Source organism: Hydra vulgaris, chromosome 06 (assembly GCF_038396675.1).
Source record: "Hydra vulgaris chromosome 06, alternate assembly HydraT2T_AEP".
Taxonomy (NCBI): Eukaryota; Metazoa; Cnidaria; class Hydrozoa; order Anthoathecata; family Hydridae; genus Hydra; species Hydra vulgaris.
The window spans coordinates 40,068,239-40,082,014 of NC_088925.1; the positions used below are offsets into that span (position 1 = coordinate 40,068,239).

Below are 13,776 nucleotides of genomic sequence, written 5' to 3' on the forward strand. Positions count from 1 at the left end.
GTGTGAAATTTTTTCATTACATCATAAATATTTCTTAACGTTCTTTTTCTGCTTAATTGTTGCTTCATTGATTCTCTTCGTCTTATTCTTTTTATTTTATCTTTGTATTTTACAAATTCAATAATCGCAATATTAATTATTGCATCAAGTTGGGTGATTTCATAGTTTGACATTTTTCTTGTATATATATCTTGTATATCTTTACTTGCGCTCTTCAACATTCGATGTGAGTAATAATTTTTAATGTGAATTTATATTGAAATTGTGTTTGTTTCGTTACTAAAAATAAATTGATAAGCTTGTCTTATCAATTTATTTTTAGTAACGAAACTATTTTTAGTAATAAATGATCGCTCACTTTATCTCCTTTTATATTGGCCTGTCTTCTTTTCTCAGATAAATAAGAAACAAAACTTTCAGCCATTTTTGTAACGACGACTCCAAAAACTCTTTTTATAGAAACAATTTCAACATCTTGAGTATCTATAAGCCGTATTAAACGATCTAAAGTTTCCACAGTTTCGTGTTCTCCATATTTATAAACTAGTTTTGCATTATTTGCAATATTTAATTTGTATCCTTTTTGATCTTTTTGTCTTTTATCAAAAATTTCAAATGGAGAAAGTTCTTATTTTTTCTCGTGTAACAAGAGGTGAAAAACCATTAAAAGTTGCGTGCGCTTCTTTTTTAATTCTTAAAACACAATGTATCATCGCGCTTCTTTTAAATGTTCCATCTTTATGATAATATCTTTCAATAATTTGTTGCCAATTCATATTTGAATGAATTTGCGATTCCATTAATACTCCAAGTTCCTTTAATTGAGCGGCGCCGTATTGACCATTTTCATCCCACATTTTAATTTTTGTTTTTATGACACTGTTATCGTTTTCATTTGAAATGACAATGGGTTGCGAGCCGTTAGTAGACATTCCCCCCTTCATACACATTTCAATCGTGTCGTGATGAGGTTTACTTACAATATGTTGAACACAAATATTGCCAACATAGGAATTGTATTTACTTGCAAATGAAAAAATAGAGTTAAATGGAAAAATATGAAAGCCTAATTCTTGAAATATTCTATTATCAAAATCGTATAAAACAAATGAAAGAGATATGGTATCAATTATATTATAAATGTGAAGTAATTGGCCATAATTTTTCAAATTTAACAAATTCCACATTTTTGTTATATTTTCAAATGGTATTTGCAATTGCTTGCGTTCTTCTTGCTCATCTTTAGCTTAACTCAAAAAATTTCCCAAAAAATCATTGATGTGGGGCACGCGCGTGATATTTAAATCCATTTTGTTGATTTTTGCATAGGGAAAGCAACTTTTCCCGGTAAAAAATTGACTTATCCATTTTTGTAAAAATAAATAATCCAATATACTTTGCATCCAAGGATAACGCGTCAATTCAGACATGTGTTTCGTAATCATCACCAAAATATCAAACGAAGCATTATGTGCATAAATGTTCACTTGAGGTGGCTTTATTCGTCCGTACTGTAAGTTGCAGTAGTTGTGAGCTAAACCCAATACTTTACCTGTCCAATGATCATGATCAATAACCGCGTGATCAAAGTATTTTAAACAAATAATTTTTAAATATTTTATACATTCTTCTTGTTTTGTCATCATTGTATCAAGAACGGGTACAGAATAAATTTCCTTTTGTACGTCAACAAGCATGACTCGTTGCCATAAATTTCCAATTAAATGTAATTTCGCAACATAATCCAAATAACGTATATACAAGTTTTCAAATAAAGGATTATTATCATTCAAAATGGCAACATTATCAATGATATTTTTAAAACAGTCATAAAATAAATAATCATCCATCATCATTTCGTCAAATGAATATGATGTCCGTTCTATAACATTAAGATTATCAAGCATTTCATCATTAGATAAAAGAAAATAATGACAAAATTTTCCATTACGACTCCTTCCACATTTTTGGAATTCAATTAAAATGATATAAATTTTATATAATTGTAACAAATCATTTTCTATGTGATTTCTTTGTTTATTTCTCAAATAATCAATACTATACTGATCCAATTGAAAGTGATCATTTTGAGTGACATTTTGAAACAACATATACTTTATAACTTCATGTTTTGCACTTTCACATTGAAGTACATTATGATTTTCAATGGAGCGGTGATTTGATTTAATTCTATCAACATATAAATTACAAATGGTACATTGATTTTTAGAAGATTGCCAAATAATTTGTCTTTCTCTGGCTGTTAAATTAAGTTCTGTATGTTTTTTTTTTTTTTTATTTTCAGCAAAATTAACAATACATTGCGCAATAACCAACAAATCAAATACTCTTAAAGCATTTAAACCTTCATAATCATGATCGTGGCTGTATTTTTTATATCTTTGTTTCCGAATCATTTGTAATATTGGGTTTATGTTATTTATAAGCGGCGGAAGTTTTTCAAAACAATGTGACATACTTTCAAAAGTATTTTCAAAATAGAGAGTCCACTGTAAGCGTGTATTTCCCATTTCATCTAAACCAAAAACTTTTCTTGCCATGCAATCATCAATACAAAATATTGTAATGCTATGACAATAATATTCTAAACGCTCATTTATAACTTCTGTTTCACAATCAAAAGTCATAAAAAAAGGAAAATTGTTTCTTGATTCATGAAAGAGAATATGTTGAGGTTTATAGAAAGATTTTGTTACGTCATATTTGACTCGACTTTCCCGATAAAATCCTTTACAATTTTCATGTCCTCTTATATTGTTATAAAATTGATGACATTGCTCGCAAACTTGAAAATAGTTATTGAATTTAACGGGTATATATTGATGTTTTTTTGATAATAATGAAACACAATGAAATTGATTATTTTTTGGAATAATTAAAATTTGAATTGTGTTTTCCCTTTTTAAACGATTATTGTATAATGTTCGTTCTTCATCGTTTGCAAATTCTCTGTATGGATTACGTGCTTCACTGGTGATCATTTGACTTTCATAACATTTACTCATTGTTTTTATACATGTTTTTAAATTCATTTGTTTTTTATCACCGTTCTGACGAGAATTTAATTTCACTTGTACTCTTTTAGTTTTTACAAGTAAATTATATACAACAATATTAAACTTGGAAAACATTTCCGATATAACTTTTAATAATTCTGGAAGTTCATGCCACGTTATATTAAACGATTGATCTTTTATAAATAGTAATTGTTCTTAGTATTCCTTACACTTGATTAAACATTTTTCCAATGATACATCTTGCAACTCTTTGTAGGAAAACTTTTTTTTAATACATTGATAAAGACCAATTAAAAAACTCGCATAAAAACAATACCCAGAAGGAAAACAATGAGAATCAATCAGCATATTTTTAATTTGATTTGGTGTAAAAGAATCTAAAAGTATATTTGTAAAAGAATCTAAAAGTATATTTTCTCTCAAATATTCTTTTACTTTTCTTAAAGTTTTTCTATGTAAAGGATTTTGTGACATGAAGTAATTTTCTATATCGCAAGTATATACTTTATTTCTTTTTAAAAATCGAATTACTTTTTTAATTGTTATTGGATGAAGTGCATTTCGACAATAAAAATCATTATTATTTTCCCATTTTGCTCCAATAATAGAATCTCTTAACATAACAAATTTATTCAAACTGACATTACTTAAAACCATACTTTCAAATTGCGATAAACTGTGTAAAATCCAACCGCTTTCTTCATGATTTGAATGTCTAGCGCCTTCTAAATTTGAACTCACAATTTCTTCTAACTTTGTTTCTGCCTCTAAAGGTTTTACAAAATGAACCACAGATCTATAAATTGATTTAATTAAATGATATTGCTCACCTTCTTCTCTGTAATACATAATCACAGATACAAACGCAACTAGAAATTGTCGCTCTTCTACCGAAACTGCAAAAGCTCTTGGTAAATTTGCGGTTCAAAATGCAGACGCAATTTCAAAATTGGGTGAAGCTGGTTCATAACTGGTTCATAAACCTGATTTAGTCTGGTTCATAATTTGATCATTAGAACTCATGTTGAACTGATGCTTGTACTGCCTGTCAATGACACTGACAACAGCTTTCAGACATTCACCTAATATTTTACTAATTTCATCAGTTACTGGGCAAAAGCTGATTATTGAATCAAAAACAGGATCTTTAATAATATTTCTGAAAAAATCAGTTTTTTGTTTAATTAGATTTAGAGGATCCTTGCTGCTTTCAATAAGAGTGTTCCAAACATTTTTGACTATCTGAATGCCAGATATGTAGTCAAGTCCCTGACCTGGTGTGATATATAATTTTGTCATCCAAGAACCAGTCAGTAGCTTTCCAATTAAAGCTAGGGCAAATAACTCACAGAAACCTGAAACAAAAAAGTGTATAAACAGGCCATAGTATTAGTCTCTAATAATCTATAATCCCCTAACTATTGCTGCAAGTATCATTACTATTGGTTTTAAAGGTTTATCCCATAGCCTTTAATATTGCACCCCTTCCTATCAATTTAAGATCTAAATGTGTCCAAGAATGGAAACAATCATATAAAAGATTCACCTGTTTTAGATGTAAAATCTTGAAACAAACTATATGTCAGACCTCCACACAACGCTTAGCCAGAAAACAGAAATGTCTTTAATATTTCATAGTGATGAATCAAAATACCACATGTGTGAAAAAGAATGTGTAGTCTGTTCCCTCTGTAGCATGGTAGCAGTCCTCTGGGCAGCTTGTGTTAGATCCAAAAAGGATATAAAACCCTTTGGGTCACCTTTAAATAACATAAAGTAATTATTTTAAAGAGCATAGGGAGCATGTGAAATAAGAAACATTTAAATGCTAATAAAAAAAATATTTTAGATTTATATATCTTAATTCAAAAAATTACGTTGTATTAAAGTAAAAAAGTGGGATTAAGATTATACATGTACCTTTTGCATCCTTGTAGCGAAGTTTGTTTAGCTGTAAAACAATATTTGCTGCAATGCAGTCTCTTCCAAAAAGTTTTCCTTTAGAGGTCTCTAATGCTTTTGAGTAAAGACTTGCACGAACTGGTCATTGTGTCCAAGGAGTGAAGGTTACATTTTAGTTCCTTTAATGATTTCTGCCAAAAATGGTTTAACTTAGTAACTGTTGCATGGTTTGTTGCTACTCTGTCACTCATTTTGTTAGTTATGTTTCCAATAATAGTACTTCGCACATCAGTGAATTGTAACTGGTAGAAGCCACTATATAATTTGGCAAGATTATCAACAGATTTTGTAATGTGACTCTGATAGTCGTATGCTGTACCTCCAGGAAGTTGATCAATAGCTACAACCATGCATACTGATTCTGTTGTTAAGTGCACAACATTTACATGAACACCCTCCTGTGTTGTTGTATCAAAACCAAGAGTCAGATTTTTTGTTGAGAAAGCTATTTCAGCAGTCAGTAAGTCTGATATTACACCTAGTTCATGCATTATTTGTTCCACAGTTGTGCGATGCCGAATGTGACTAAATCGATAGCCAGTGCGTTCTCCAAGTTTACTGAGCAGAGTTGGAACACTATGTGTAGGAACTTGGCATACAAGCATGTCATATATAAATGCTCCAATATCTGCTGAGTAGCAATTTTCATTTTTTGTGTTATTTGTTGCATTTGCTCCACTTTTTTCTGTAAAATCAGTATGTCATTTTGCAGTACTAGAATTTTTGTCAGCAAGTTGTTGGCTTGACATAGCCTTTTGATAATATAAGTTGCTTTGGGTAAATTTCAAAAAAAGTTTATTGACTATTTCAACAGTTGTTTTAAATGATTCATTGTTGGATATAAATATATTTAATATATGTCCATTTCTACAATCAATATTTAAATGAGTTGGCATTGTAAAGTTACAAGCTAAATAATTTTTGGCTTCACCATAACATAGATGATTCTTTTTAGGCCCCATAATGCTCTAAAAGATTTTTTTAACAAGTATAACAATTATTTTATTGAATCAGCTAATCATTATTACACTTTTTTTTTAGAAAAAGCTATATTACATGCAACAGAAAAAAAAATCACTTGAATCTGATAAATATATAGAATGAATATATAGCATAGTTTTTTTTTGTATGTGCAAACTATGTTTTGAAGTTACGGAAATTAAGTCCTCGTCGGAAGTTGCATCGTCATAGTCGTCATCGCTTTCACTACCCTCTTCGCTTTAGCTATATTGATGTTGCGAGTAATTAGATGGCACTTCTGTTAGTAAACTTATTACCTCAGAAGGAAGAGGTAACTTGAGATGATTCTGAATTCTTCTGTTTAGGTTAATACTGGATATGATAGGATCTGAGGTATCTAAGGCTCTATGAAAAATATCTTCTAGATTTTTTTTTCTGCTGGTTTTACGAGCATGAAATTGTCTATCTTGTTTAAAAACTTTATGTCTAGCTTCAGACCCTTCTTCACCAAAATAACTTATAAGTAGTACTGTATTTTCTACAATTTGTCTGCCATGTATTAAAACTTTATGTACAGTTGCAGGCATCGGATACCAAGGATATTTTGACATATAATATTTTGCCGTATCAAAACAATATTTTTCAAATTTATCTAAATTAATTTGATACTGGGAAGAAATGCATATAAGAATAATTTTAAATTTTTTTATTAATTCTTCATCCGCGTTAGTTATTTCGGAAAATTTTTTAACATTTTCAAATGCTCGGCGTGCAGAATTGCCGTCGTTAGTACTCCCAAAACCACCTACTTTTGGTTTATCCACGTGAAGGTGTAAATTTTTAAAGAACCGTTGTTGTATTTCTTTTTTTCTACATGAAAGAATTTTCTTTTTACTAGTACCTCGAATTTGCCATTTACATAAATCATATCTGTATGATATGTGGACGATACATTCAAAAAATCGTACCCAAGCATGCAGTGGACTAATGCCATACTGTAAAGTATTAGGTTTAGGCTTAAATAATTCTGCGGTTTGAATTCCTGCACTTTAACAAAATTATTAAGAGTAGCTCCACATACAGGACAAGCTTGGTTTGATTTTGTTCCAGGTAATATATTTAAAATTTTGCCATCAATTAGCGTCATTAATAAAGTAAAGCTGATTTGAATTTTTTTATTATTAGAGAAATAAATTGTTATTGGCTCTACCTTATTTATTTGCCCGTCAATATCTTGTTTTTCTTTTAAAATGTGTTCTGTGGATTCCTTTATGTATTCGACTTTTAAAGGTCTAGAAAACCGCACAGATTGAGGAGTGCGATTGTTCCATAAGATGTTATTATCTTCTGAGCTCAAACGAAGTGGTACAACAGTTATCACAAATAAATTTGAATCAGAATGACAACCAGCTGTATCAAATTTTTGTTTATAGGCAGAATGACCGGAACTGCCATTAAAACCATAACTAAATATCATATCGGCTATGGATTCCATGTGCTGAAAAATCACTTCTTCTTGTAATTGTACAATACGTTTCACTGTATGCTCTAAAAAATTCTTTAATGGTACTTGTGCAATGATATCGGAAATTGATATACTATTTGGTCTACATGCTGATTTAAATTTCCAAATCTCTTTGTAATCTGGATACATTTACAATTTTTGATAACAGCTCCTTGTCAATGTTTTGATACTGTTGTTTACTTAAATTAGAATCTAAAATTAATTCTAATGCTTCTTCGGCTGTATAACGTACTGTTTCTTTTTTGGGTGAAAATATAGTTTTTTTAATTTTAGTTGGCCGAGTTGGACTTGTGTTCAATTCTTTTAGAACTAATGCTAAATCACGTTTCTTTTGCTGACGTGCAGCCATACCTGCTGGTTGTAATATAAGAGATTTTTCGTGCAAGTTATTCCGGCATAACTCTGATGCTTCCAATCTCTTGGCCCGATCCAATTTTTTGGTATATGATAACCTTGGTCGTCCAAAAAATGTTGATGGAATTGATTGACTTGAAGATGTTGATAGAATTGCATTATCAGTAAATGTAATTTCTCTTTTTAACCAATTTGAATTTTTACTTTTAAAACGGCATATTGTTCTTTGGCAATCTGACCATTTTTGTTCAAAAGAATTGCACAAACGACATATTTTCTTTTGAATATCATTGCTAATAACTACTGCTTCATCACTTCTAACTATTTGAATAACGTGCTCAAAAACAGTTGACTTTTTCTCATTTATATCTTTCTTTTCCAGCCATACATTAAATAAATCCTCGTATTTGTAACTGAACATCACTGCAAAAAAAAAGATACATTTTTAATTGGGGCAACTAGGGGCAAGTTTTGAAAATTGGAATATATTCCTGAACATTACCAAAATTTAATCGTGTAAAAATATTTTTAGAGAAATACGGAGATATTTTTGTAATTCAAATCAAAGTTTTGAAAAATGTCAAGAAAGAAAAAATTCTATACACGCGCTTATTTCTTTTATATAATCAATATAATAATGCAGCATTTTAATTTAATTAAATATTTTTAAAAAGTATATACCTGTATAGAAATAATTTTCTTTACAGCAATCAAAAATGTTATTTATTTCAAAAGTTATGCATTATTAAACAGCTTACTTAAGTCACTGCAAACTAAGCTGAGATTAAAAATATCCACAATTTGAGTGCGTATTAAAAACAAACTAGGCAATTAATTTAAAAATAGACCACGTTTATTATCACTTTGGTGGGTTTTCTTTAAGGTACCACCAAAAAAAAATCTTTTTTAGAACTTAAAAAAATTGGGTTTCTGCCAAAAAATCGGGTCTCAGAAACCATAGTGCATTCATTGATACTTTTTGAAAATTCGTTGCGGTAGCGTCTGGGTGTTTTGGATGCAACTTTGATTCAAACCCACAAATAATTGTGGAATTCAAAGTGTATTATCCGGCATTGCAAATTGTGTTAATGACACCCAAGATCCATGCAAAATTTTTCCATGTGAAAGATCTCATCAACAGACATGGCCTTACTCAGAACAGGCAACAGAAGCAATGAACCATAATTTTCAGATACATTGGCAAAGGTATGAAAGGCCCAATCATCATCCAGAATACAGTAAGACGTTGCAATGTTGCCTAGTTGACTTAAATAGTAAACAGTAGTTTAAAAAAGGATTTAAAAATGAATTATTTTAAAACTTGTTCCATATAAGAGACAGTGTTTTTGTGAATATTTTTATGTTTGTTACTTGTATAGCTTCAAGAATATATCCTTTTGCTACTATTAGAGATTATTACTACTGTAAAAAGCAAAATAAGCTCTCATTTCGCAATGTTGTGCAATCAATAAAGTATCCTAGTAAACACATGACGTGTTTAATACGTCTATAATACGTCTTAATACGTTTATTAAACGTTTGAAACACGTTTTGTGCTTACTGAGATGAAAATTAAATTATAATCAACTTGCCAGGACCTGATTTTGATACTTATACCTAAGTGATCTATATAGTGTGGGATATCATTCCACCAAAGGGTTATCCCGGGTAAGAAATTTAAAGTTAGAACCTGTTTAATAACACTGTGAGCAGTACTGTGTTTATTAAACCTCCAAAATGCATCTTGCAATGTTGTTTTTTTTTTCAATATTTTAACGTTGAACATAACTAATGTTACTTTACAAAACAACTTGCTGTAAAATTCTCCAAAAGGGCTTTGTGATAAGATTTAAAACTTCTTATTGCTCTCGTCATTAAGAAAAAGAATAAACTTAAGAAAATAAATAAACTTAAAAAAAGCACTAAGTCATTAAACTGTTTTAATTTTTATTAAATAGCAACACCCTTCATTGAAGTGACGCAAAAAACACTATCTTTATCAAACTTTGAGTTATTTTTAAACATTATTTCATTTATAAATATATATTATTATTATATTTGTGTATGTGTGTGTGCATGTATGTGTTAAGCATTTACTGCTACCAATTTTTAACTAAGTAATTTTTACTGTCAATGAAAATTTAAAACTGCAAAGGGTTTAGGTCCAAATCCCTTCATGACTCAATTTTAGATAAACTAACATAAACCTGAAGCAAACTTTATTTCTTTAATAATTAAATAAAACTCAATCAAATAAAATAATAAAATAAATATAACAAGAACAACTATAATACTTAAGTACAATGAATACAGAGTGTGTGTGTATATATATATATATATATATATATATATATATATATATATATTATATATATATATATATATATATATATATATATATACATATATATACATATATATACATATATATACATATATATACATATATATACATATATATTAGAAATACTTAGAATAGTTATATGTGTAAAGCACATTTTCTAAAAAGAAATCATTATTTTATTATATAAAATAAAAAACAAGCAATCATTCAGTATACTAAAAAAACAGGTAACAAAGAGAATGTACTACCATTACCAAGAGCCAGTAATGGCAGAGCATAACTTAATATTAAACATCCTATGCACACAGATATATATATATATATATATATATATATATATATATATATATATATATATATATATATATATATATATATATATATATATATATATATATGTATATATATATATATATATATCTGTGATATATATATATATATATATATATATATATACATATATATATATATATATATATCATATATATACACAGATATATATATATATATATATATATATATATATATATATATATATATATATATATATATATATATATATATATATATATATATATATATATATATATATATCTGTGTGCATAATATTTAGAAAAATATATATATATATATATATATATATATATATATATATATATATATATATATATATATATATATATATATATATATAGCTAATATAATTAACTTTGTATTTCTTTATACACAATCCAATCATTTACTAAAACATATCTTGAAAAAATAATATACAGCAATCGAAACCAAACAAATTGACTTTTGTGCTTTCTTAATGACCAAAATGTTTTCGACATGTTTTCATTTATAAACAATAGATTACTTGAAGGTTGAGAAAAATAGGTGTAAACAATGTCTAAACAACTTGTGTATTTTCTAAAAATGTTAACATCTTTTAAATACAATATTTGGTAACTATTTAAAGAACATACAGCAGCGTGCAAGTCTATGTGATTAAGATGTCCTGAAACACCATTTGGTCCGAAGGTCAAAACACTGTTTATTTGTAAAGTTTGAAGTAACAATTGAAGTTTTTCAGATAGTAACACTGTATCCCACTTTAAGGTAGGGTGGTCAAAAAATTTTCTGTCTTTTAAAAATAAAACTCTATTTATTGGTATACCTAAATAATAACAACTTTCATATAATTCAGCTTTTCTAATTTTCCCTAGGCCATAGTAGTTTCCCTTGGTAACACAAACAATAAATAAATTAACATGTTGACAAAGTGATAATATAGTTGGTGAGAAAAACATCACTTCATCATCTGGATGAGCAATAACTAATGCATAGTTTTTCTTTTGATCAAAAAACTTCTTTGCGTTTTTGTTAATTGACTTTAACTTAAAATAGCCATAAATCAGTCCTAAAATGATGGAGGCAATAATTTTTTTGTTTATCCACTGGTAAGTATTATCAATAAAGACTACAAACAAAATAGAAGCGATTGCACTAAAACTAATCCAAAACATATCTTTTTTGTTTATTATTGCCATACTCTTTCATCTCTAAATTATAAGTTTGTATATATATATATATATATATATATATATATATATATATATATATATATATATATATATATATATATATATATATATATATATATATATATATATACTATATATATATATATATATATATATATATATATATATATATATATATATATATATATATATATATATATATATATATATATATATATATATATATATATATACACACACATATATACACATATATAAATACATAATATCATTAAGTTATAATACTGAAAATCTTCTTAAGCATTCTTTGTTCATGTAAAATGTTTTAAATTATTTTAAACTTTACATTTTTTAATATATTTTTACAACATAAAAAAATTTATTTACAGTTATAAATTTGAAAGCATAAATTAGAAACGTGTTTTTTAAAAAACAACACGTTTTTAAATGATACTTTCAAGTTGATATGCGTGATCGTTATTTTATAAAATGTACTTTGGATCAGAATAGGGCTTTTGTTATTAGTGGTTTAAGCTTATTTACTTTTAATTATACACTAAAACAGCATCACTTAAGTTTTCTAAAACATGTGCAATTTATATCAATAATAGGCCATTCAGTAATCGACGTTTTTTAGGCTTTATTTTCGTCGGCTTTTTTCTATTCCACCATTCTTTTCTTTATAAAAGTATTCTTTTTAAATTACACTAGTTACAAGCTACAATCGGCAGGCCAGATCTTTTGCTAATACATTTATTATCAAGAAGTTTCTTTAAACGGTTCAACATAAGCCTACGTGGCTAATGAACTTGCGTAAAGAACCTTGAGAGAGAGGTTATTGCGGCCATATCGCCATAAGTGGTAATGAAATTAGGCTGCAATCCTAAGTTAGGAAAGGTTATGTCCTTTTAATGGAAAATATCAAAGTTAAATACAGCAAATATGTTACTAACCACCAAAAATTATGCCAACAGCATAATTTTCGGTGTTATATTTTAGATAACAGCATAAAGTGCACTTGCAAGTGCAGAGCATAAACCAGAGCTAACAACACTGGGAAAGGAAGAAAGGAAGGGGGGGGGGGTACAGGGGCACGTGCCCCACCCCCCACTTTTTTTTAAAGGACTTTTTTTTTTCTAAAGGCACTTTTTTTCTAAAAGACCTTTGTTTCCGAGGCAAGTGTGCAGTGGTAGCGCACTTACCTCAGAAATAAAGAATCTGTGATTCAAACCCCACCTCTAGGCAAGTCTTGCAATATCGGTTAGGAAGGAGGCGTGAACTTCTAATTAAATGGTCTGTGATAAGACCGTAAGGACTTCTTGGGGCACCTGAATAAAACTAAAAAAAAAAAGAAAGATTATTTTAACCCAATTGACAAGCTTTAAAAGAGCTTGTCAATTGGGTTAAAACAATCAAATCAGAAAACGAGAAAATCAGAGACAACCTACATTTATTATAAGGAAAGTATGATGAATTACAGCAAACGTGCAAAATAATGGAAAAAAATCAAAATGCGCTGCTTTCTAACAGCTGCAGTAATTTATCAATTCAAAAACCCCTTGATACTGAAAAATCTTTTGTTTCTGGTTCAATAGAAAATCGTTCCTCAAATACTGAAAATACTTTAAATGATGTACCTTTAGGTTTCGCTTATGATGAGACTACCATTATGGAGCCTAGTTTAAAACATATGAAATCGGAAACCAAAGTAGAGTACACCTATGCTAAAAAGGTTCAAATGCAATCACCATGCAATCATTGAAAAAAGATAGGATTGGAAAAAAAAATTATCTTTCCTTTTTGGTAGTAAAAAAAACAATGTAGCTATAATATCTTTGTAGGAGGGTTCGGTAACCCAATATCGGAAGAAGATCTGTCTAACCACATCAAAAATGAAATAGGTATTGAACCGAATGACGTAGAACTTAACCGTAAAATTAAATACATTTGCTCATTCAAAGTGAAAATAAAAAGTACTGAAAAAGACATAATCCTAAACTCTGATGTTTGGTACAATAACACTATCTTTAAACCATTCAGGCTTTATTGTGATACCTTAAGACGCAA

General features: G+C 28.4%; 2 protein-coding genes across 2 annotated transcripts; both read right to left on the minus strand.

The window, feature by feature from the left end:
• Window positions 1–4,702: 4,702 nt before the first annotated feature.
• Window positions 4,703–5,695, minus strand: LOC136081029 (uncharacterized). The gene is made up of 2 exons (XM_065798357.1): window positions 4,959–5,695; window positions 4,703–4,798 (listed from the first exon to the last, which is right to left on the minus strand). The coding sequence occupies exon 1, from the start codon at window positions 5,603–5,605 to the stop codon at window positions 5,039–5,041; it is 567 nt and encodes a 188-aa protein (XP_065654429.1). The 5' UTR covers window positions 5,606–5,695; the 3' UTR covers window positions 4,703–4,798; window positions 4,959–5,038.
• Window positions 5,696–10,886: 5,191 nt separating this feature from the next.
• On the minus strand, window positions 10,887–11,732 carry LOC105847287 (N-acetylglucosaminyl-phosphatidylinositol de-N-acetylase). Its single transcript, XM_065800130.1, has one exon. It carries the CDS (start codon window positions 11,713–11,715, stop codon window positions 10,888–10,890), a length of 828 nt encoding a protein of 275 aa, XP_065656202.1. The 5' UTR covers window positions 11,716–11,732; the 3' UTR covers window position 10,887.
• Between the last annotated feature and the right edge of the window lie 2,044 nt (window positions 11,733–13,776).